The sequence below is a fragment of the Lathyrus oleraceus genome, chromosome 1, assembly GCF_024323335.1.
Source record: "Lathyrus oleraceus cultivar Zhongwan6 chromosome 1, CAAS_Psat_ZW6_1.0, whole genome shotgun sequence".
NCBI lineage: Eukaryota > Viridiplantae > Streptophyta > Magnoliopsida > Fabales > Fabaceae > Lathyrus > Lathyrus oleraceus.
Window position 1 is genome coordinate 408,137,296 of NC_066579.1, and position 26,552 is coordinate 408,163,847.

At 33.9% G+C, this 26,552-nt stretch overlaps 2 protein-coding genes and 1 non-coding gene across 3 annotated transcripts; 2 read left to right on the forward strand and 1 right to left on the reverse strand.

Moving 5' to 3' along the window:
* The first annotated feature begins 4,774 nt into the window (after positions 1 to 4,774).
* Positions 4,775 to 4,881, forward strand: LOC127117185 (small nucleolar RNA R71). Its single transcript, XR_007801943.1, has one exon. It is a non-coding gene; the product is annotated as a small nucleolar RNA R71 (small nucleolar RNA).
* An 11,802-nt stretch (positions 4,882 to 16,683) lies between these two features.
* On the forward strand, positions 16,684 to 19,018 carry LOC127076210 (glucan endo-1,3-beta-glucosidase 5). The gene is made up of 2 exons (XM_051017798.1): positions 16,684 to 17,266; positions 17,694 to 19,018. Exons 1-2 carry the CDS (start codon positions 16,917 to 16,919, stop codon positions 18,808 to 18,810), a joined length of 1,467 nt encoding a protein of 488 aa, XP_050873755.1. The 5' UTR covers positions 16,684 to 16,916; the 3' UTR covers positions 18,811 to 19,018.
* An 856-nt stretch (positions 19,019 to 19,874) lies between these two features.
* Positions 19,875 to 21,702, reverse strand: LOC127076220 (uncharacterized protein At4g26485). The gene is made up of 3 exons (XM_051017811.1): positions 21,258 to 21,702; positions 20,978 to 21,176; positions 19,875 to 20,380 (listed from the first exon to the last, which is right to left on the reverse strand). Exons 1-3 carry the CDS (start codon positions 21,484 to 21,486, stop codon positions 20,077 to 20,079), a joined length of 732 nt encoding a protein of 243 aa, XP_050873768.1. The 5' UTR covers positions 21,487 to 21,702; the 3' UTR covers positions 19,875 to 20,076.
* Positions 21,703 to 26,552: the final 4,850 nt, after the last annotated feature.

The window sequence follows — 26,552 nt, forward strand, 5'->3', positions numbered from 1 at the left end:
CGACATAAAAACTATCAATTATAATCTATAAATTCTGGAGGCATTTCGTCTAAGTGCAAGACTTACGAATCTTCATTGTTTTCTGCATAGTGATAATGTTTTAGACGTTGCCCGTTTACGGTAAATGGTTCCATAGATTTGCCTTTAATTTCTACCGCTCCACTGGGAAAGACATTGGTGATATGAAAAGGACCTGACCATCTAGATCGTAGTTTTCCCGGGAATAACTTTAGCCTAGAGTTAAATAAAAGGACTGTATCGCCTTGTTTGAAGATTTTCCTTGTTATGCGCTTGTCATGCCATTGTTTTGTTCTTTCCTTGTAGATTCTGGCATTTTCGTAAGCGTCTCTTCTGAGTTCCTCTAATTCACTTATATCAAGGATTCTCTTTTCACCGGCGGCCTTATAGTTTAAATTTAGATTTTTAATAGCCCAATAGGCTTTATGTTCTAATTCTACCGGGAGGTGACAGGATTTTCCATAAATGAGCTTAAATGGAGTTGTCCCTATGGGAGTTTTGTAAGCAGTTCGGTAAGCCCATAAAGCTTCTGGTAATTTCAATGACCAGTCTTTCCTTGACGTGGCGACTGTTTTTTCTAGTATCTGTTTGATTTCTCTGTTAGACACTTCCACTTGCCCACTGGTTTGAGGGTGGTAAGGTGTCGCTACTCTATGTCTTACGCCATACTTAAATAGTAGTTTTTCGAGTACCTTGGATATGAAATGCGATCCACCATCACTGACTACTATTCTTGGGACACCAAACCTTGGAAATATTATATTCTTAAAGAGTTTGGTTACTACTCGTGTGTCGTTTGTTGGAGAGGCTATAGCTTCAATCCATTTCGATACGTAGTCAACTGCCACGAGTATGTATTTGTTACCGAAAGAGGATGGAAAAGGTCCCATGAAGTATATTCCCCACACGTCGAAAATCTCTACTTCCAAAACGCCCTTTTGTGGCATCTCGTCACGTCTAGATATGTTTCCTGTGCGTTGACATCTGTCACATTTCTTAATAGCTGCATGTACATCCTTCCATATATTTGGCCAATAAAAACCGGCTTGTAGGATTTTAGAGCAGGTCTTGGATGTACTTGCATGTCCACCATAAGGAGCGGAGTGACAGTGTTGGATTATATTTTCTACCTCTTCTTCAGGTATGCACCGACGGAAAATACCATCGGGGCCTCTTTTAAAAAGTAAGGGATCATCCCAGTAATAGTGTTTTATGTCATAAAAGAATCGTTTCTTCTGCTGGTAGGATAAAGTAGGTGGAACTATTTCGGCAGCTAAATAATTGACGAGATCAGCGTACCACGGTGTAACAGATATAGCTAAGGTGGTTTCTACCTGTTTATCATTGTTATTTTCTTCCAAAGTAGCTATAAGTTTATCGTACGAGAAATCATCATTAATTGATGTTTTTCCCGGTTCAAGGTTCTCAAGTCTAGAGAGGTGATCTGCTACTACGTTTTCAGTTCCTTTCTTGTCTTTGATTTCCAAATCAAACTCTTGTAGCAACAGGATCCACCTTAGGAGTCTAGGTTTAGCATCCTTTTTTGTTAAGAGGTATTTGATAGCAGCGTGGTCAGTGTAGATGATTATTTTGGCTCCGACCAAGTAAGAACGAAATTTATCTAGCGCAAACACTACTGCTAGAAGTTCTTTCTCGGTTGTGGCGTAATTCATTTGTGCTTCATCTAGAGTTCTACTTGCGTAATATATAACGTGAAGCTTTTTATCCTTTCGTTGTCCTAAAACAGCGCCTACAGCGTAATCACTGGCATCACACATTATTTCGAATGGTTCATTCCAATCTGGTGTTTACATTATAGGCGCGGAGATCAATGCTTGTTTAAGCGTTTGAAATGCTTCTAAACATCTATTGTCGAATATGAATTCAGCATCCTTCATCAATAGCCCGGTTAAAGGTTTAGTTATCTTAGAGAAGTCTTTAATGAATCATCGGTAAAAACTGGCATGTCCTAAGAAGCTTCGTACTTCTCTCACAGTTTTCGGGGGCTGAAGGTTTTCGATTACCTCTATTTTGGCTTTGTCTACTTCAATTCCTCTGTTCGAGATGATGTGTCCTAAAACAATTCCTTCTTGTACCATAAAGTGGCATTTTTCCCAATTAAGTACTAGGTTTACTTTTACACATCGCTCTAGAACTCTTTCTAGGTTTTCAAGGCATTCTTCAAAGCTTTGTCCGCATACGGAAAAGTCATCCATAAATACTTCCATGATGTTTTCGAGAAAATCGGCGAATATTGCCATCATGCATCTTTGGAAGGTTGCAGGAGCATTACACAAGCCAAACGGCATTCGTCTATAAGCGAAGGTACCAAAAGGACATGTGAATGTTGTCTTTTCTTGGTCATCAGGATGAATTGGTATTTGAAAGAAGCCTGAATAACCGTCTAGATAACAGAAATGAGAATGTTTTGCTAATCGTTCTAACATCTGGTCAATGAATGGTAAAGGGAAATGGTCTTTTCGGGTTGCTTTGTTTAGTTTCCTATAGTCAATGCACATTCTCCATCCCGATTCGATACGTTTGGTTATAGTTTCTCCTTTTTCATTTTCAATGACTGTTACACCTCCTTTCTTTGGTACTACGTGTACAGGACTAACCCATTTGCTATCAGATATAGGATATATGATACCTGCCTCTAATAACTTGGTTATTTCTTTCTTCACTACCTCACTCAGGATCGGGTTTAGTCTCCTCTGGTGTTCTCTAGAAGTTTTACAGTCTTCTTCTAGCATGATGCGGTGCATACAGATAGAAGGACTTATTCCTTTAAGATCGGTGATGTTGTATCCTAGTGCGGTTGGATATTTTCTTAAGATATGCAGGAGTTTTTCTGTTTCGAGTCTTCCTAGGTCTGCATTAACTATCACTGGTTGTTCAAGTTCTAAGTCTAGGAATTCATATCTCAGGTTTTTGGGAAGTGTTTTCAAGTCTAGGGTTGATTTCTTAAGGCATTGCGTAGGGTCCGGTGTTATTGCTAAACATTGGTTAAGTTTGTTTTCTACAATATAGTCAGATGATTTGTCTTTTTCTAACTCTGTTTCTTTTATGCATTCATCGATGATATCCATGAAGTAACATGAATCTTCTATTGCAGGTGCTTTCAAAAATTTGGAAAGAATGAACTCAATTTTCTCTTCTCCTACTTCGAAAGTGAGTCGTCCTCGTTTTACGTCTATGATTGCACCGGCAGTTGCTAAGAACGGTCTTCCCAGTATAATGGGTGTAACTTCATCTTCTCTAATGTCCATAATTATAAAATCGGTTGGAATGTAGAATTGACCTATGCGCACGGGAACGTTTTCAAGAATTCCTATAGGATATCTAACGGAACGATCTGCTAGTTGCACAGACATTTTAGTTGGTCTTAATTCTCCCATTTCAAGTCTCTTGCATATGGATAAAGGCATAACACTAATACCGGCTCCTAAATCGCATAAGGCTTTGTCAATGACAAATTTTCCTATGTGACAGGGTATAGAGAAACTACCTGGGTCTTTAAGTTTAGGAGGCATATTCTGGATTATAGCGCTACATTCAGCGGTGAGTGTAACGGTTTCGCTATCTTCAAGTTTCCTTTTATTAGAGAGAATTTCTTTCAAGAACTTAGCATATGAGGGCATCTGCGTAATAGCTTCTGTAAAAGGAATTGTGACGTTTAATTGTTTCAGTAGGTCAACAAATTTTTTAAATTGGCCATGCATCTTTGGTTTTAATAAGCCTTTGAGGGTAAGGGATAGGTGGTTTATAGGGTGGTGGAGGTACATAAGGTTCCTTCTTTTCTATGGTTTCCTTATTACTCTCTTCCTTTTTCTTAGGTTCGCATTCCTCCTCAGTTGACTTTTCAGAGTTTTGATTTTCTACCCTTGGATCAGACGGTCCTTCCACTTCCGTTCCACTTCTCAGTATAATTGCATGAGCGTGGCTTCTCGGGTTAGGTTGGGGTTGTCCAGGAAATGTACCAGTTGGGGTAGCAGTAGGTGCTTGTTGTTGAGCTACTTGTGATATTTGCGTTTCCAGCATTTTGTTATGGGTAGCCAGGGCATCTACTTTACTTGCTAGTTGTTTAATTTGTTCGCCAGTGTGTACATTCTGGTTTAAGAAATCTTTATTGGTTTGCTGTTGAGAAGCTATAAAGTTTTCCATCATGATTTCCAAGTTGGATTTCCTAGGGGTGTTATTGTTAGGTGTAGATGGGATCGACTTTTGATATCCCGGAGGTATAGCTGGGGCTTGATTTGGAGATTGTCCAGGTGCGTATAAAGTATTATTACTCTTATATGAAAAATTTGGATGATTCTTCCAATTTGAGTTATAGGTATGCGAGTAGGGGCTTCCTTGAGCATAGTTTACTTGCTCTGCTTGGATTCCTGTTAGGAGTTGACAATCTGCAGGAGTGTGACCTTGGATTCCACAGACTTCGCAATTCTGAGTTATGGCTACCACGGTGGCTGGAGGTGATACATTTAAACTTTCAATTTTCTGGACCAGAGCATCCACTTTTGCGTTAACATGATCAAGGTTACTTATCTCGTACATGCCAGTTTTCGTTTGAGGTTTTTCTACCACTGTTCGTTCGCTTCCCCACTGATAGTGGTTCTGGGCCATGCTTTCGATGAGTTGGTAAGCATCAGCATAAGGTTTGTTCATTAGTGCCCTACCTGCGGCGGCGTCTATTGTTAACCTCGTGTTGTACAGGAGACCATTATAGAAGGTATGAATTACTAACCAGTCCTCTAAACCATGGTGTGGACAAAGTCTCATCATGTCTTTGTATCTTTCCCATGCTTCGAAAAGAGACTCGTTATCTTTCTGTTTAAATCCATTTATCTGGGCTCTCAACATAGCTGTTTTGCTCGGCGGAAAATATCGGGCAAGAAAGACTTTCTTCAACTCGTTCCATGTGGTGACTGAGTTGGAAGGAAGAGATTGAAGCCATCTTCTAGCGCTATCTCTTAACGAGAAGGGAAAAAGACGAAGTCGAATTGCCTCTGAAGTGACACCATTAGCTTTAACAGTATCAGCGTATTGGACAAACATGGATAAATGAAGGTTTGGATCCTCGGTAGGATTTCCAGAGAATTGGTTCTGTTGCACTGCCTGCAACAGTGAAGGTTTAAGTTCGAAGTTGTTTGCTTCGATTGCGGGTGGAGCAATACTCGAATGTGGCTCATCTTACGATGGAGCGGCGTAATCTCGAAGAGCACGAGCTGGTTCTGCCATCTCGGGTATTGGCGAAGGAAGAAGATTTTTGAGATCAGGAAGTTCGACAGGAGGGAGATTGTTCGCAGCACGGTATTTCCGAATTTGTCGTAAGACTCGGAGATATAGCTCGATATCGTTGATTCGTAAGTAGAACGGCTCGCCTTGTGAGCGAGTATGTGGCATACAAATCAACGAAAGAAATAAAAATAAAAAGCCTTAGTCTCTACAGCGTAACAGAAGAGTTACGATATCGACTAAATAAAAGTCCCCGGCAACGGCGCCAAAAACTTGATCGCGACTTTATGAGTCGAATTTGGGGTACAAACTGCAAGTGCACAGTTCTATCGCGTAGTTTTAAAAGATATCGATCCCACATGGACTTATGAATCGATATACCGTTTTCTAAGGTTACTTCGTAAAGCTAAGGCGGATAATACTTCGATTGTTTGGGGGAAAAGTTAAAACTAAAATAAGATCTAAATTAAATATTAATCAAGCGGATATCGATATGTAGTTCGTCGTAATTAGGGAATCAATTCTTCGTTGGTTTCTTGGTTTTAAAATAAATCCCTTCGGTAGACACTATTGATTAAAAGCCTTTTCTCAAACTCTCGCTCTGTTGAATAGACCATGATTTTATATTAACGTAGCTGTCACTTATTAGTTAAGTTCAAAATCACTTTTTGAAAACAATAGAATCCGTAGAAACTCTTTTTAAGAAAATACTAATAGTTTAAACATCCTCGTCTCAAACTCTCGCTCTGTTGACTCAGATTATATAATTAAATTCAAATGCTTAACTCTCGTCCTCACATTCAACCTTTAAAAATACTTTTTGAAAAAGATTAGAATTTAATTAACTCTAAAAATTGCTTTCGCCCTGATCTAGAATTAATGTCCAATTTACACTGTCCAGTTAAAAACTCAAACTCTCGTTCTATTGATTTTAACTTCTTTATGTCTTTTACTTTCGTATAAAACCTTGTTATTAAACCTGCAAATTGAGACCGTAAAAAGAGTGATTTTATTTTTAAATGTAATTAAACCAACTTAGTTTTGATTCCTTCATTCCGCTTACTCTACATACCGATACCTAAATAAATTAGCCAGACATACTAAACAGATCTAAATAATCAGCATGCATAAATAATTCCATCTCAGGCAGATAACATAAATAAACAGTAAAATAAAGCATATATAAATTAAAGAACCTGAATAATTTATAGCAATCTTGAACACTCCACCACAGACCGGTTGGATTTGTTCTTGAATTCTTCAATCGGACAGGAAAATAAAAGTGAAGGAATAAAAATCTAGGGTCTAACGTAAGGTTAGATCTAGTAAAAGGTACACAATAGTTTCCGGTGTAGAAACTATTGTGCGAAAAATTAATTAAGTGCTGAAAGATTAACTGGAAAAGAAAGTAAAAATAAGAATTGCAATTAAATAAAGCAAAAACAGTAAAGGAAAAATAATGATATGCTCGCACGGCTGGAAGGAGAAAATTGAACTAAGTGGCTAAAACGGCGAAGAAGAGAGACTCGTAGCGTTTGCCAAAAACTACTATTTATATTGGTCACTTGTTGTAACTATTTCCAAAGGTCTTCCGCGTAAAGGGTCTTCACGTTGCAAATGGTCAAGCGTAACAATAGGCCTCAACGTCTTTGTTGCGCTTCTGAAGCCAAAAATATAGGAGAATGGTGTGACGTCCGTCACACCATGTGTTACGCTCGTAACACAAGTGGGCAAAGCGTGACGCTCGTCACAGCCTGTGTGACGCTCGTCACAGGCGTAGCGCCTGAGCTTTTGGGTTGGGCTTTGGCTTTTGATATTTGCTTCTTTTCATTCCTTTTTGCACCTCCTTTTCTTCCTTTTTCACTTGTGCTTCAAATAAACTACCTGAGATAAATAGAAAGAAAATACCGAGTAATATCGAATAAAATGAAATAAATTGAAGTAAATAATAATATAATTTAATTAAATTAAGTCCTAGAATGTGATATTATTTCATGTTATCACCCAAATGAACAGAGGCTTAAGATGTTGTTGAATCCCATAGTTAGGCCTTTCAAAGATGGCATTATCTTCACCTATGGAGCCATTTTTCATCACATAGTAGCGCAAGTTTATATAGATAGCATAATCATCGAATCCTCGTCAGAAAACAGTTATTTAAACGACCTTCGACAGTTCTTTGAAAGGATGAGAAAATATGAGTTAAAGCTGAATCCATTAAAGTGTGTATTTGGTGTCCATGTAGGTGACTTTCTAGGCTTTGTAATACACAAAAAAGGCATCAAAATAAACCAGAATAAGACAAAGGTGATATTCAATACAGAGTCTTCATCAAACAAGAAGCAACTTCAGTCCTTACTTGGAATAAATTTCTTCAGAAGGTTCATTTCGAACCTAAGTGGAAAGAAAGAAGTGTTTTCACCTTTGTTACATTTGAAGAAAAAATAGGGTTTCAGATGTGAACCAAAACATCAAAAGGATTTTGATGAGATCAAGATATACCCGTCGAAGTCTCCCATTTTACTACCTCCCATGAGAGATAAAGTCATGAAGTTGTACATGACAATAGGCAATGTGTTAGCGTAAGAGGATAATAATGACGACGAAAGAGTCACTTATTACCTTAGTATGGTGTTAAATGACTCAAAAACTAGGTATAGATCTGTAGAGAAATTGTGCTTTTATTTGTATTTCTCTTGTACAAATTTGATGTATTATATAAATCCTACAGATGTGCTAGTTTATCTCACTTTATTATTATTAAGCATATGTTGTCGAAGCCTGTCTTACATAGTAGAATAGGAAAATGGGCTTTAGCTTTAACATAGTAATCTTTAACACATGCGCATTTAAAGGACATGAAATGGCAGATGTTGTTGATTTTATTGTATATCATGCAATAGTCGAAGCACCACAAAATTATGTGTAACTTAAGCCTTGGAGGTTATACTTTGACGGTTCCAGACATAAACATGAGACTTGTCTTGGAATTCTAGTTGTTTTCCCCAAAGAAATTCCAACAAAATTTAAATTTGAAATTCAAGGAAGTTTCTCAAACAATGAGGTTGAATATGAAGCTTTAGCAAATTTCCTTAAGATCTTGTTAGACTTGGTGGCAAAAGCAGTCGAAATTAAAGGTGAATCAGAATTGGTTGCGAAACACTTAAATAAAGAATATAAGTGTATAAAAGAGAATTTGTTTATGTACTTTGTCACAACCAACTCACTCTTAAAGAGATTTGATTCAATCGACATCAAACATGCGCCTTAACTAGAGAATCAAGAAGCTAATGACTTAGCTTAAATTGCTTTGGGATATAAAATATCCAAAAATAAATTAGAAGAATTGATCAAAGTCAAAAACACGTTGACTTCACCCAGTTATCTCCCCATAGATTCGTCAAAGTTAAAACTGGTGGCGGTAGTAGAAGGGTCGGAAGACTTGCAAATTCCTAAAAAAATTGAAATTTTTGCCATTGACGATTTGTCGAGCAATGATTGGAACAGAACAATTTTAGAATTCTTGGAAAACTCAACAGGGATAATAGATCGAAAGATCGAATATAAGGTATTAAATTATGTTATTATTAGCAATGAGTTGTTTAAAAGGACTATAAAAAGAGTTCTTTTGAAATGTCTTAGCAAAAGTGAAGCCTATTTGGCAATTTTTAATATCCATAATGGATCCTGTGACCCCCATCAAGTTGGTCATAAAATAAAGTGGCTTTTGTTTCGACATGGTGTATATTGGCCAACTATGTTGAAATATTGTATATAATTTAGACAAGGGTGTCAAGAATGCCAAAAGCATGCAGGGATCCAACATGTCCTTGCTAGTGAGATACACTCAATTATTAAGACTTGGCCATTTAGAGGCTGGACATTATATTTAATTGGTGAAATTCGACCTACGTCATCTAAAAGTCATAAGTACATTTTTAATGGGCATCAATTATTTTACCAAATGGATCGAAGTAGTGCCTTTGAGGAATTTCAATCAGGATGTTGTAATCAATTTGATTCAAAGTCACATTATTTACAGGTTTGGAATTCTTGAGACCATAACTACAGACCAAGGTTCAATTTACACTAGTTGAAAGATGGTTGAGTTTGCTTAAGAATCATGAATCAAACTGCTAACTTCCACCCCCTATTACGTTCAAGCAAATGGTCAAGTAGAAATTGCTAATGAGATCATAATTGGCCTAATTACGAAATATGTGGGTTAAAAGCCAAGGAATTGACACAATACTCTGAACCCAGCACTTTGGGCTAACACTTTGCCTTTTCGATTAACATTTGGCTATGATGCAGTCTTGCCTGTTGAGATACACTTGCAATCAATAAGGATTCAAAGTTAAGTTGAGATATCGTTCAATTATTATTGGAACACGGTGATGGATGATTTGGTCGACTTAGATGAAGAAAATTTAGCTACCCTAGACGTTCTTATAAGACAAAAGGAATGAATAGCTAAAGCCTACAACAAAAAGGTTAAGTCGTAGTCCTTTGCGGTTGGAGATTATGTTTGGAAAGTTATTCTGCCAATGGATCAAAACGATATAATCTTAGGAAAATTGTCACCAAACTAGGAAAGGCCATTTCGAATCATCCAGACATTTTCAAACAACACTTACGAAATTCAGGGGTTAGGCCCCGATAGTCTAATTATAAGGTAAATAGAAAATATTTGAAGAAGTACAAGCCTATGCTGCAAGAAGTTAAGATATCAGAAAAATGATAATATATGAGGATATAATGTTATAATGGTGTTCATTCAAAAATGCCAAAATGGAAGTCATTGATACAATCAATTGAAGTACATAGAGAACAAGAACTTTAAGATTTCAACTATTTTTTCATTTGTTTAAAACGTAATATTGAACGTCGAATCCTCCTATCATTTGTAACATCACCAGTCTTTAGTTTGCACACTTCCACGGGAAATATTCGTGTGCTTGATTCCAACATTGGCCTCCTCAACTAATTTTTATTTGATAGAGGCCAAGCCAAAAACATTAATCTCAGCTTTCTCTTTCTTCGCCGCTTCAATCTTTAGTTGCATCCAGATCATCTGTTGAGTCCAAGACAAAATGTCTGTCTCAAGAGTTGTTAGCCTATCTTTGTCGTTAGCTTTTGCCTCTCACTCAGCAATTCGACTTTGAGAATGAGAAACTAAATTCTGTTGTTGGAGCATAAGTTTAGTCCTTTGGTCAATGCGACTAACAATTTTATGTTAAGATTGACAACTTCAATAGTCTGTCCAAGGAAAGGCTCAAAATCCATGAGAAAATCGACAATGGAGTCAGGTGATTATGGTTTGTTCAATTTCAATAGCAAACCATGGATCTCAAAAGGGAAATAGGTTTGTCTTTGATGGTCTGAATGAGGTCCATGTCGACAAGTTTTGACTTTAATTACTGGAATAATTCAGCAAAATCATCACCAGAAGTGTTTGAGCAAGTATCAGGCGAAGTAGGGGATTCCCACTAAAATGGCAGAGTAAATTTGGTGAAAATCATATCTTAGGTTTCATGCAATCTGAAATATATATGATGGGTAGTTGGTTGGATGGCCTCAAAAGGACAATCGAACTCTTCTTTTATTGGGTCTTGCTAGGGCCAGCAATGAACTGAACCAACTCGAAAATAGTTTGAAATCCAGTTCGATAATTAAATCGTTGAACTAGGTTAATGAACTAAATGAGTTGAATATGAACGAAAAACTAGGTTCGTTAACTAAATAAGCTGAACTTGACCTATAAATAGTTCAACTCGATAGGTTCACGAGTCAACTCGATTATATATGAAAAGAATTATATTGTCTTTAAGATTTGGATTAAAGATTTACTCTAAATCTTAATCCTATATTGTCCCTTCCGTACTAGTTATGGCAGTAAAGCTGGTAATTGCATTTAGAGTCATCATTATTGGAGGCATAATAGCATTTGCTAAAAAGAACCTGTGTAATAAATGTTGCAAATGGTGTAATCATTATGTAATTGAAATGTATTAATTTCTAGTAATTTTTGGTATACTATTTCATTAAATTTGTAAGATTCATAAATATTTAGATGAAGTTGTTTTTGAGACAAATTTAAACTCTAATTGAGTAGTTTTTTAATTAGACTTTCAAATGTATCTCTTGAAAGTTGTATAACTTTTGAATTAGTAAATTTTTGAGACAAATTTAAATTTCAATATGATAACTTTTATTTTATTTTAATATTTTTTTTAAAAAAATATTAATTTAAAATATCAAATATATAAAAAAAATAGACTTAAAAAATTATTTTTAAGTCCGTGAAGAAAGTGAGATGAACCTAACAAGTGGAAACAAATTGTTCGTGAATTTATAACGAGTCGAGTCTGAGCTTAAAAAAAAAGTCATGTCAAACTTGAACCAAGATTTGATCTGACCAATTCTTAACGAATCAAACTGAACTGAGACGAATTCGATTCAACTCGACTCATTTCCAACACTAAATCTTGCGAACGAAGTAGAAGAATAATAAATAATACTAACATGTTAAAATGATTCATAAACAAAAATAAAAAGTAAGAGTTTAATTGAAATACATCGACAGTGTAAAGAAGTTTGACTTTTATTTCAAAAATCTATAAAGTAATACAAACGGATGATGGTGATGAGTCGACGGTGTAAATTTTTTTATACTGACAGTGTATAGTAATTAATCTCAAAAAGTAATACAATTTGATTAATGAATAAATATATAATAAATCAAAGGTTTAATTAGTGACGAAATCCTATAATTTTATTTTAAATTTTATTTTAATCTCTTATAATAAATGTTATATAATAATTTTTTTAAAAATTTTCGTTAATTAAATTGGTCTTTTTCGTTAAACTTTATGAAAAAAAAAACATTAATTTTTTATATATGTGACATGATAACAAATACTATTGAATATTGAGTCTAACATATTTATTAAAAAACTAATATCCTGTACAGACAAGGGATTCTATAAAACCATATGAAGAAGACATGAAATGCTGGCCACCTAGGTAGAAACTTGAATGCCATAAAACCACTGCTCAAAGTAGATATTGATGTTTTTCTTTTCTACCTGTAGATCATATTTCGTAAAACATGATTTAAACAGTAATGCAAGCATAATCAAAGAAAATTACTCAGATGACATATCCTATTAATGAAATTGTTCTAACTTTTCAAATCCCATAGAAAAGTTGTAGATTTTCTTTTGGTATGAATTGGTAGAATAAAGGATTAAATTTCTATTTTACAAGTTTAAGAGACCGATTTGTCCAATCCTTGCAATTTCAAGGATCAAAATGCTAATTTACTCAATAAAAGTGACTAATAACATGTTCTTCAAAAGGAGTCAAGTATGTCTTACTGTCAAAAAATTTTACAAACATAAAGCAAGAAGAGGAGGTAAATGTACTATCCAATCAAAGCAAAACAGCTTGTTAATTTGGATAAACATCTTTATAAGCACTTACATAAAAAGTAATCTTGCAATAACTGTTAATATTGAAAAATTCTATATACATTGGAACGATTAGCTTATCATAATTGAAAAGCTTCCATAAACTAGAATTTAATCAAAATTTGACCTATGTTCTGTTCGGTATCACATTTACCGTGGAACCAAAATAAAAATCGATTTTAAATCACTTGTTAAGATCTAATTTATTTTTAATATACACCAAACATCTCAGAAATTCACGATTCCAATGTAAAAATACCATTGGTCAAAATATTTTGTTTATTCAACTTAATTGATGGTACATTATATGATACCACATTATATAATGGTAGAATAAAAGTAACGGTAGTTAAAGGTAAATTTCTTTAAAAGGTGGGAAATAAAAATAAAATTAATGTAAATTATATGTATTATTTATTACTTCCCACAAGCTAGACTATGGATGGAGAAAAATCCTAGCTTGCTAAGAAAGGAAGAAAAAGCAGGGGCTCGAAGAGGTTTTGTTAGGACATCGGCTAGCTGGGCAGATGATGGAATAGGAAAGAGTTTGATGATGTGGGCTTCTAACTTTTCGTGGATGAGATGGCAGTTGATTTCAATATACTTTGATCTTTTATGAAATGTTAGATTTGAGTGAGGCAAACAGCTGAGCGGTTGTCACAATAAATGGAAATGGGTTTGTTGAATTGAATGCCAAGGTCTTTGAAAAGATCATGCAACCATTAAATTTCACATGTGAGTGCAGCGAGAGCGCGATACTCGACTTCAGAATTGGATCTGGAAACTGGAGCTTGCGTTTTGGGTTTCCAAGATATGAGAGATTTGCCTAAAAATATAGCAAAGCCCGTAGTTAAACGTCTTGTGGTTGGACAAGTTGTCCAACCACTATCTGCAAAACCAGAAAACATAAAGTTAGAAGTTACAGGATAAAATAATCCTTGAGCAGGATTGTATTTTAAATATTGAAGAATGTGATTGGCAGCTTTAAAGTGATTATTGGTGGGGTTAGAAACAAATTGACTCAGTTGTTGAATGTCGAAGGAAATATCAGGACGTGTGGTTGTTAAATAAATTAGTTGCCATATTAGTCTCCATATTGAGTTGGGTTATGAAAGGTTTCAGAATCCTCAACATAAAGTTTGATGGAGAGATTGTATGGAGTATGCGAAGGTTTTGAAGCTAACATACATGTGTTGTTTAGTAGATCTAGACTGTAGTTGCGTTGATTTAGTAAAATACCTAATGAAGATCGAGCTACTTCAAGATCAAGAAAGTATCTTAATGGACCTAAGTCCTTGATCCGAAACTCGTTATTGAGAATCGCTTTTACATGTGTTATCTCATTAATGTTATCACCTGTTAAGACAATATCATCTACATATACAAGCAAGGTGGTTAAGCTAGAATTTTCATGTTTTATAAAAAGTGAATAATCAACATGAGAATGGTGATAACCTAAAGATATCAAAACATCAGATAATTTAGAATATCATTGTCTGTTGTCCTATTTGAGGCCATAAAGACTTTTGTTTATTTTGCAGACTTTGGTATTGGGAGTTGAATAAGGAAGTTTGTAATCTTTAGGAATGATCATGTAAACTTCCTCACTTATATCACCATGGAGAAAAGTATTATTGACATCTAGTTGTTTTAGATGCCAATTTTTAATAGAAGTTAAGGATATAAGTGTTCTTACAATGGTTAACTTAGCAACGAGGGAGAAAGTATCGAAGTAGTTGATGCATTCTTATTAGGTGTATCCCTTTGCAACGAGATGAGCTTTGTACTTATCAATACTACCATCGGTAAGATATTTGATACGGTAGACCCATTTACAACCAATAGGATTTTGTTTGGAGGAAGATCAACTATGGTCCAGGTTTTTGTAAGTTCAAGAGCTTGTAATTCTAATTGCATAGCTTACAATCAACAATCATGTTTGCAAGCTTCGTTGTAGGTAGTTGGTTCGATGTTGGAAGAAATTGTGAGGCAAACTTTTTTAAAGTTTGTGTTGCAATGGTTGTAGTTGAGAATGGAGGAAATAGGAAATTTGGTTGAGAGACGAGGGTGTTATCACTGTAGTTGAACTCGACAACATTGTTGACTAAATACTTGGAGCTTTTGTAGTGGTAACCATGTGGATAACCGTGCTTCATGAAACAGGTATCCACTGTGTGATTGTGACGACCACAATGAGTACATATGCGTTGGGACATATTTCTGTGAAGATGATCTGCCACAACCATGAGAAGAATCTCCCTCAGGAGCGTTAGTAGGGTAGAAATTCATTGCCATGGAAAAGATTTCCAACACGTGATTGCACTTGCTCCACACATATCAGATAGTCACAATCCGAATGTAAAAACACCATTGGTCAAAATATTTTGTTTATTCAACTTAATTGATGGTACATTATATGATATCACATTATATAGTGGTAGAATACAAGTAACGGTAGCTAAAGGAAATTCTCTAGATGGGTGGGAAATAAAAACAAAATTAATATAAATTACAAGTAGTATTTATTAAAACATGAAACAGAAATCATATGTTTTGTTTTATCCTGTTATAACCTAACTACCAAATGCTTTATTAAATTATCACCTTGCGACTTACAACGATACACACACGAGGCTTACCATGATAAAAGAGCTACCAAGCAAGTTTGTAATTCCTTAAAAGATGCTAAGAAATCATATGTTTTGACCTCAACCCCTTAAATCTTGATTTTTCTCGGTGGTTTTTATATATAGAGTGGTGATTTTTCAAATGGTGGTTCGTGTTGGTCTAGATCTAACCACAAAAGTGACAACCTTCTTTTTTTTATTTAAGACGACAATTCAATCGGTTCAAGCTAAATAATATAGAAGAAACACTAAGGAAGATAGATAAAAAAAGTTTATATTTTTAACAAGTTAGAGTTGAATATTCACACCTTTTAAAGATATCCTGATTTGGTGAAGTCTTCAAACGTGAAGAAGGTGAATAACACAAAATTTTTAGCTTCGATTGCACTTTCATTTCTTAAAAATCTAGGGTGTCTCTTTGTCAAACTTAATGAAAGTGAAAACAGAGTTACTGCTTATGTTTAGAATTGAAAATGAAAAATAATTGGGTATTGTTTGTTTTTAATTAATCTGCCCTTTTGTCATCCGCCATTTTTTAATTCTAAATTGATGTTTAATGAAAAACAATATTTCAACTCAATTAAATCAATTAAAATAAGGGTAATGCTAACTTGTGCCCCAAGGGCACATGTTAAGAAACCCACAAATAAAAAATTTGTTTTGGAAAAATAAATAAAATTATTAATAATAAGTTTCTAATAAATTCAATACACATTTTTCAAGAATTTGTTTCTATATTCATCTCTTAACTTGTGCCCTTGGGACACAAGTTAGCATTACCCTTAAAATAATTCCACCGGAGTGTCACGTCTATTCAAACTAACGATTTTATTATAAAAATTCAATAGAAAAGACTAATATGACTAACGAAATGTGATTTGAGGATTAAATAAGAGACGAAAGTAAAAGCTTACAATTAAGTTAGTGACCAAAAACTCTCCTTTTATTTTTCAACTCAATATATGAATATCACATTAAAAAAAAAGGGAGAGAAAATAATATATTTAATGATTAATAATAGAGCATGATTATGATTATTACTGATAATAAATCGAATCAACTCGAATACAATTTAAAACTCGATTCGACAACAAAATCATTGAATTAGGTTCATAAACTAAATGAACTAAATATAAACCCAAAAAAAAAAACTAAAATTTGAATTATATATAATACTATCCATTAGCTAACTGAATTAACTCAATTAATTTCCAACCCTAATCAAGATAAAACCAGAAGACAAATGACACAAGAATATTCAAATCCAACTAAAATATTGTATAAAATAAGTAACAATTTTTGAAAGACAATATCTGACGTCGATACCGACATACGCAAATAGAATGTTACATGGTAAATTCACATCCATCCCGCTTAATAATAAACCTTTGAGTATTTCACCATTTATCAAAACTCGTTGCACTCGATCACACACCCTTTTCTCTATATCTAAAGCTTCACCTTTACTCAATTCAATTCTCTTTCTCACACTGACATCACAACACTTTAACAACCACTCAAACATATCTCTAACTGTTCCAATATCACAACCATTTCCCCTATGTTAATGTTACAACCTAGATTCTGTGTTGTCTTTTCCCTCTTGTTTCTATGCTGGGTTTTGGTTCCTATGGCAGAATCAGCCATAGGTGTAAACTGGGGTACACTTTCTTCACACAGGTTGAAACCCTCTACAGTGGTTGATCTTTTGAGAGACAACAAGATCTCTAAAGTGAAGCTTTTTGAAGCTGATCCTGATGTGCTTAAAGCTCTCATGGGGAGTGGCATTCAGGTTATGGTTGGAATCCCTAATGAAATGTTGTCTCTTTTGGGTTCTTCTTCTGTAGCTGCTGATTTTTGGGTTCGTCAGAATGTTTCTGCTTATATCACTAAAGGGGGTGCAGATATCAGGTATTCTTAAAAATCTTATCTCAGATTTGGTTTTAAACTCATTAATTCATTGCTACAACTGGAATAACCATGATTTTTATAATGAAAAATAGGCTGATTTTAATTCATTATTGAAGTTATATTGATAGGTTGTTGTTGATCTTGTGGTTCTCAGTTGCAATTTTGAAATGATAATAGTTGTTAGTTACCAATGATTCAGATCAGAAAAAATGTGTGTCTGCATCAATGTAGGACACCAACACCGACATTTGTGATGATTACGTTCAATTTATTCATTTTTCAAATTATTATCGGTGCCGGTGTCGACGTATCAGTGTAGTGTTTGTATCCGTATCCATGTTTGTGTTGTGTCTTTGCTTCATAGATGATATATATACTTATGTTGACAATTTTCTATTGGCCTCTTACCTTTTACTTTGTAATACAGGTATGTTGCGGTAGGAAATGAACCCTTCCTTACGAGTTATAACGGTCAATTTGTGAACCTTGTCTTGCCTGCGGTAACGAATATACAACAGTCTTTAGTCAAAGCAAATCTTGCTGGTTATGTAAAGATAGTTGTCCCTTGCAATGCAGATGCGTACGAGTCCTCGGGAGGACTTCCTTCCCAAGGGGTGTTTCGTTCTGAACTGACTCAAATCATGACTCAACTGGTTCAGTTCCTTAACTCAAACGGTTCCCCTTTTGTTGTTAATATCTACCCGTTTCTTAGCCTTTACGATAATGGAGATTTCCCCCAAGATTATGCGTTCTTTCAGGGAACTAGTCATGCTGTAACAGATGGTTCGAATGTCTACACCAACGCGTTTGATGGAAACTACGACACTTTAGTTGCTGCCCTCGGTAAACTCGGATACAATCAGATGCCTATAATTATTGGTGAAATCGGTTGGCCTTCGGATGGAGCCGTTGGTGCAAATATCACTGCTGCTAGAGTTTTCAATCAAGGCCTTGTCTATCACATTGCAAGTAACAAAGGGACCCCCTTGAGGCCAAACACTCCTCCTATGGACGTTTATCTTTTCGAACTGCTTGACGAAGGAGCAAAAAGTACACTTCCAGGAAACTTTGAAAGACACTGGGGGATATTCTCGTTTGACGGGCAAGCTAAGTACTCATTAAACCTCGGACTTGGAAACAAGGAATTGAGAAATGCGAGAAATGTTGAGTATCTTCCATCTAGATGGTGTGTGGCGAAACCCTCGAGTGATCTGACGAACGTAGTAAACCATATGAAAATTGCTTGCAGTGTTGCAGATTGCACGACACTTAACTACGGAGGTTCGTGTAATGAAATTGGCGAGAAGGGTAATATATCATATGCTTTTAACAGTTACTATCAGCTTAGAATGCAAGATTCACAAAGCTGTGAGTTCGACGGGCTTGGTATGGTTACGTTCCTAGACCCTTCTATTGGTGATTGTCATTTTCTTGTCGGAGTTATAGATAAAGGCTTGAATTCATCTTCATCGCAAACAACCTATCAGTGGTGGGTTCTAGTATTATTTCTAAATTTACATTGGATTTTTTTGCTTTCAATGTGATTAAGATGTTTCATTAGCGGGTTTTTCATTGTCCCCTCTTATGAAACTGCCAGAACTAGAATAGCTGCTATACTATTTAAGCTTTTAGATTATTCAAAAGATTCATGGTTTGTAGCCCAGAATGTGTTCATTATTAAGTCATTGTATCATATTAGAGACGACCATATAAACACTATTGAACATATTTATTTCATGTTCGTTTTGGTGACATCTGTTAAATTAATCAAATGAATCGGGAAGATACAACGCAGATTGAACGTGCAGCAGCGACAACCTTAACAGAATAATGTTATATCAGTTAGTTTAAGATTAGTCAGTATTATAAATTGATGATGATAGCAATGAGTGCAAAAACATAATTTACCTTAAGGATAATAAACCAAGTTCTTCGAAGTTGGGGGGGTATAAGCACTTAAGATACAACGCAGATTGCAATATGATTTTAACAATTCTCTAGGTGATATCATACTAAAGCTGAAAAGAAATTCATTCTCAATTATTTCATTTGCTTTTCCTCCACTAAACTATGCTAAAACAACACCAAGACAAATTGTACCATAGCTAATAAACAGTAGTATAACTTTGTTGATTTGCAAAGTGAAATCTCCACTTTGGATAAGAATATCAACTCTTTCACACCGACATCAATATTCAAGATTTTTTTTTGTTGAACAATCATCATTTGAGATGAGTATGGTCATATGCAGAGTTTCAACTTTGGACTAGTTTGTCCCATTCAATCATTACTTTCAACTGGCATTATCATTCATTAGTTCCCACCCAAAACGAACTTAATATGTGAAATGAACGTATATTTATAAGTGAAGATTATCTTTACTTTACAAATTGATTATATAAGAATAAGTCGGATTAGATTTGTTGCCTAATAATAGTTCCATATTGGGGCAAAGATAAATCAGAATCAAATTTATGTTCAACTTAGAATCAAGTTTACCGAATTATTTCATTCATAATCAAATTTTGTCAGCATAGAAACACACATTTAACAAAGTTAAGAAAATTTTCAAAGTTAAATGGTCAGAATGAATATACATATTGTGAGATAGAGATAAATAGGGAATCATACATTGACTGTACTATCAGTCCAAAAGCTAACAATGACTGTATTTTTAGCTTGAAACTTGATAAACATAACCATATTCACAGACAGATACAAATTATCAATTTTAAGTTGACTTGATACTCACTCACACAGGCAAAATGATTTCTAGTTTTTGCTTTTCTATTCTGAAACACTTTTCTCTATTAGAAGTGTTCTGATTTTGTTGGGAATGTTTGGAGCTTGAACTTGTAAGTATTAGCCTCCCCAACTGGGAAAGATAAGTCTGATAACTTTCCATGAGCTCTCTTGTTGTCATAACCATGATAGTCATCTTTGAAAAATGGAACAGCTTGGTGCAACAACAGCCCTCTCTTTTCTGCTTTCCTTACAAGATCCCATTTGTTGTATGGATCACCTTCTTTGTGAGTTACATGTATCTCTCCTCCATCTTTCTTTAATAGTGCTTTTGCATTTGCCATAAATCCCTTCAACAACTTTTTGTTCAACCTGTTTGGTTCCCAAAACTTCAGATACATTAGTTATCATTCAAAACCTAAATTAAGATTTGAATAAACTTAAATTAGGGTTTTAACAAATGTCCAAGACCACAACCTAAACCACGATATCAGGTTTACCCTCTCACGCCCAAGACTAGGCATTTAGAAATTTGAAAATAAATAGTGAATGATCTAATAGCAGAAACCTGATAGCAGGTGACTCAACGGATATCTTAAACTTGTCTCTTGATATCATGTTAAGAATTGTGGTTTTGACCTAACTCATTCTTACAAAATCGACTTATAAGGTGATGATTGCTCTCACTTATAAGTACACCGTACATGTTAAAGTCATCTATTGTCTGATTTGAGACTCGTAACATCAGGGATCACAATGTTACCATGATAATGGTACACATCGTCAATTCTACCATATACCAGGCGTCCTAATGGATCTTAAACAGACTCTATTACCAACTTCAAATTTAGGTTAGAGATAACATGCTTATAAGTGAAAAATGTAGTGTATATATAAATTCACCCTATCTTATCCAATGTGAAAGAAAACAGAAAAAATAGAGAGAGAGAGAGAGAAAGGGAACATTACTGAATCTGGCAGTAGCTATTCTCAGGGTAAAGGAAGCCAACATGAGGGAAATTATAAACAATGCGATCAAACCTCTGAGTCTTGAGAAAGAAATGCTGACTCATAACCTTAACATCAACCTCATAAAGAACAATACAACCCCTTTCTTCAAGTTCCCTTGCATTACTAACTCCATTACTATACTTCTTTTCAATTTTCTCTGCCAAAACAAACAAAAAATCATTAAAATAAAATAAAAAAGGGTATGATGCAAAAGGTTCAAAGTTCTGATTTTTATTACCCTGAGAATCAAGGGAAGTTGCGACCAGGTTGTGTGCAGAACCAAAAGCTCTAGCTAAACAAAGAGAGAAAGAGAAATCACCCTCTCCAACAAAGAGTATTTTATGCTTTGATGAGTAGTGATTTTTCCATTTCTGTGCGTTTGATGATGGTTCTTGTTTTTCTTCCTCTGATTCTTGTTCATCATCAGTGTGAAGTTGATGATCAATTTGTTCTGGTATTTGACCCATTTGGATCAATAATCAATTTTTAACGACGATGGATTGGATACGTTAGTTTTTCAAAAGTAAATAACTTCCACTGCTACCGACGCTAATGACTAATCATCGCTGCTTTATAACACGAAACAAAGTTTGAAACTTTAGATACTGCCAGAAAAAAAGTTGGAAACTTTATTGTAGTGTCTCTCTATTTCTCTCTTTATAAATGGAATCTTAGAAACTTTTTCTGTGAAAATTATAAGTACCTTCTCTGTTTTTTCTTTCAATAATTCTATAACTTGACTTTACCGTTTCTTTTTTAAATAAATAAAAAATATATTTAAAATTCGCACCCTTTTATCTATCAATAAAATTGGTTTAACTAGACTTTCATTTATCTAATACAAGTGATAAATTAAATAGTCTTATTTTTATGGTATGAATGACTAATATTTTTTGAATTTTTCTTCACAATAATTTAGATATTTTAAACTTGGAGTTATACATAGCGTCTGCTTAGAGCATTGTGAAGGTTTATTATAAAACTTTTTACATTTGTTTATATATATATATATATATATATATATATATATATATATATATATATATATATATATATATATATATATATATATATATATATATATTTCAATGTCTCTATTTAGTTTAAAAATTTGATTAGGATATTCATGATTTTGTGAAACACATTTTCTCGTTTATATAACCATTAAGAAAAATAATTTTCACGTCCATTTAAAATAATTTGAAATCTTTGAAGCATGAATAAGCTACTAAAAGACATATAACCTTAAGGGGGGCAATCAGAACATAAATTTTCTTATAATTATATCCTTGAGTCACTAGCCGGGTCTTCTTCACATTTATCATTTTGTTTTTGTCTAGTTTATTTCTAAAAATCCACTTAGTGCCAATAATTTGATGATCTCGCGGAAGTGGGACAAGGTCCCACACATCATTTCTTTTAAATTGATTTAGCTCATCTTGTATGGTCATAAGTCAATGCTCATCAATTAAGACATCTTTTGCGTTTTTAGATTTAACTTGTGAAACGAATGCAAAGATAACATAAATTACTTATCTTAGAGTGTGTTGTCATGTCTTTGGTGATGTCTCCAATAATGTTATCGATTGGATGATTCTTGGAAGACCTCTAAGTCAAAGGAAAATCATTCATTTTAGTTGGACTCTCATCCTTTTCCTTTTCAGAATGTCATTTTTCTCCTCCTCATGTTTCACTGCTTCAGGTTGATCATTTCTCTTTTCGGTGTTTTTGAGTGTGTCTTTTGAAGATACATCTGCATCATGAAAATAAATATCTTTCCCGATATTTTTCGGATAAGATTCATAAAAAATAACATGCAATGACTCATAAACAGTAAGTAATCTTTTATCATACACTTTATAGGCTTTGCTTGGTTGAGAATATCCAAGAAATATACATTTGTCAGCTTTTGCATCAAACTTTCCAAGATTATCCTTACCATTATTTAAGACAAAACATTTACGTCCGAAGACATGAAGACATGATAAATGTGGCTTTCTACCTTTTAAAAGTTCATAAGGTGTTTTGTTCAAAATAGGATGAATAAGTATCCTATTTAAAACATAACACGCCGTACTAATAGCATCGGTCCAAAAATATTTTGGTAGACTACTCTCATTGATCATAGTTCTTGCCAACTCCTCTAAAATTCTATTTTTACGTTCGACAATACCATTTTGCTGGGGAGTTCTTGGAGCGGAAAAATTAAGTAAAATTTCATATTTATCACAATAATCCTCAAATAGGTGATTTTCAAATTCACCTCCATGATCGCTTTGAATAACAATTATGTTTGAACTTAGTTTATTTTGAGATAACTTTGTAAAAGATGTGAAAGCTGAAAAAGTATCATCTTTACTACGCAAAAAGATAGTCCAACAAAATCTTGAGTAATCGTCTACTATAACAAAACCATAATAATTACCACCTAAGCTTTTTGTCCTAGAAGGACCAAAAAAATCCATATAGAGAAGCTCAAGAGGTCTAGAAGTTGAAACAATATTTTTGGATTTAAAAAAGACCATTGTTTGTTTTTCCATTTAGCATACATCGCATATATGGTCTTTTGAAAATTTAATTTTTGATAGACTGATAACTAGATCCTTTGAAACCACTTTGTTTAGTAAATCAAAGTTAACATGTGCTAAGCGTTTATGCCATAACCAAGAGTCTTCCTTCACTCATGGTTACTAAACACTTAGTACTTGTTAATGATACATCATTCAAGTTAAGCATACGGATGTTGTTAACCCTCAAGTCCTTAAATGAATAATATTTCTTTTCATTATGTTCAAGTATGCAAAAACTACTTGTAAAAGTTATTTTATAGTCTTTGTCGCATAGTTGACTAATGCTAAGCAAATTATATTTAAGACCTTCAACAAGTATTATGTCAGAGATAGTAGTAGAAAAGGGATTACCTACACTACCTTTACCAAGTATTGTATCCTTATTGTTGTCTCTGTAGGTTACAAAATCCTTCTTCTTTGGCGTGAAGTCAATGAATAGGGAAATGTCACCTGTCATATGCCTTGACCATCCACTATCAAGAAACCACATTCTTTCCATGAAGCCAAGACATTCAACCTACAATATCAAACAAGAGTGATAGGTACCCAATTTTCATTGGATCTTTGAGAGTGGGTCGAAATATTGTTTGCATTTGGACAACCATTGAAATACACTTTTAGGAACCAAATATCTCATAAATTTGCATTTAATAATGATATGGTCTTTCTTACAACAATATTGACAAGTCAAGTGATGATGAGAGTGACTTTCGTTATTAGTTCCCTTACAACAAAATTGTACTTCTTGTACGACACATTTAAAGATCTTTTAAATTTTGTAAGATTAATAGTGAAGGTAACTTTTAGTTCTAAAGCCTTGTTCAATTTGGCTTTTAGAGTAATAACCTCTTTTTGTCAAATATGACAAGTTTCACAATCAAACCAATTGCGGAATCTCATGACTGCCAACTTTTCGCAGCAGTGCAGGAATGCCATTTCAATTGCCATAGTTCACACGTTGAATTGCATCTGGATGGCTAGAAATCATTCCAAATTCTAGGACTCCTGCATCTGTTGGCAATCTGTTGTTGCAAGAATTTTTTCTCAAAGTAGCATCTCGGGTAACCTGTCCACCAAGAAAGTCGGCTCATAAATTCATGACTTTGTCATTTTGAAGAATTTCATAGTTCATATCAAACCTCAAAATCCACGTATTGCAAGAAAGGTTTTATGACATCCTTCTAATAGGAAATGTATTAATTAGGTCAATATAGATGGTGCACCTAGAGACACTCCAAGTCACACTGCTTGTGGAGGTATTTTTCGTGATCATAAAGATCATCATTAGATAGTTTTTCTAGTTATCCTGGGTTGGAGAATGCTCTTTTTGCTGAGTTCATGGGGCTATTTTGGCTTTAGAGCATATGTCATAGAGCATCATTGAAATAGGCTTTGGCTTGAGTCGGATTTTATATTGGTGTTGTTTGTGTTCAATAAACCATTTGTTGTTTCTTGGAAGTTAAGAAATATATGGAACAATTGTAACCAGGCGATTCATTTTGATAAATTTTTGGCCAACTATATTATTATTATATTATTTATCTTTTACAACTACAATAATTATTTATTTGCTAACACAGCTATATCATTTTTATATTATTTTTTAGAATAAATATTAAATATTATATCATAAAAACACAAATTAATCCTCTAACGAAACTTGTAAAACAAATCAATTATCAAATTTAATATCACTTTCAACTTTTTTGTTCATGTGATTTTATCAAAAATATAAAAAGATCTTATAGTATTTAGAGGCGGATCAGATGTAGTAATAAAGTTTGTAACAAATAAACTATTATTAAGTGTGTACTGTTTACTAAAAATTACATATAACTATTACATTTTTTTAAAATGTTTTTTTAATGAGTAATTTATTTGAAATAAAAGAGTGTCTTAAAAAGAATTATTCACTTTAATTTTCAATGCATCTTTTTTAATTTTACTTTTTAATTAATATTCGTTCATCATTTTTAATATATGATAATTGTATTTTAGTAAAAATATTATTTTTTCTTATTATTTTTTTTAATTTATTTAAAATAATCAATCGGATCATTCATGGGAGACGAAGAGGGTAATGTTTTTGCAACTATCAATTAAATTTGCATGTTATAGTAGCAAAGAAAACGGGAAAATACAGTATAAGAATTTTTTTATCCAACATTAGATAATATATTCTGTTTTTTATTAGATGATATATTCCAAAACAAAAAGAAACATTAAAGAATATAGAACACTCATGCAAAAGCATAGGCACAAAGGTTGGTTTCACAATTCCTTTTTAACAAGACCCCGCATATTTATGCTCTTTTTACTTTATGATTATGCCTCCTTCACACGATATGGAAATTGCACATGGAAAAAAAATCCATTTTTTAAAGAGTAAATATTTGCATGCCTCGTTCACACACACGATATGAGAATCTCTTTTATAATTTTATAGATTAAATTAACTAATTCCTCATATTTTAAAAAAAAAATTCAAAATAGTTTACTTTTCAAATCATTTCAGTTTAAAAAAACGTTACGGCGTATGTGTCAGATCAATTGGCGCTTACCATTAATTTTAAAAAGGGGACGTCAATTAAATTGACTACAATACATAGTGTTGTCAATCCAATTGACATCCATGTATATAAAGTGAGAGGAAGCGCCATTGATCTGACGCCTTCGTGTATTGTGTACTTTTTTTTTGGTATAAATAGGTGTGTTGGATGATTATTTTTCCACATTTCTTTCCATTAAATTGCAAATATATTTCGTATTTGTCGCCGTTACAGAAAAGTGATTTATTCGAGAGACAAGTCTCCGATGGAGATGATATTTTGGAACATTTGTCGTTTCAAGCAACTAAAGAGGGAGTTGGTTCGTTGGTTAGATGGAAACATACCTGAAGGAAAAAAATTAGAAGTATTGAGAGACTCAGTTACTCACGACCCCCAACAATATTGTCAGATCGG

Coding starts and splice junctions, on each gene's coding strand:
- LOC127076210 (XM_051017798.1), top strand. CDS start 16,917: ATGTTAATGTTACAACCTAGATTCTGTGTTGTCTTTTCCCTCTTGTTT. Junction 17,267..17,693: donor AAAGGGGGTGCAGATATCAG/GTATTCTTAAAA, acceptor TTTGTAATACAG/GTATGTTGCGGTAGGAAATG.
- LOC127076220 (XM_051017811.1), bottom strand. CDS start 21,486: ATGGGTCAAATACCAGAACAAATTGATCATCAACTTCACACTGATGAT. Junction 21,177..21,257: donor AACTTCCCTTGATTCTCAGG/GTAATAAAAATC, acceptor TTGTTTTGGCAG/AGAAAATTGAAAAGAAGTAT. Junction 20,381..20,977: donor AATAGCTACTGCCAGATTCA/GTAATGTTCCCT, acceptor GGAACCAAACAG/GTTGAACAAAAAGTTGTTGA.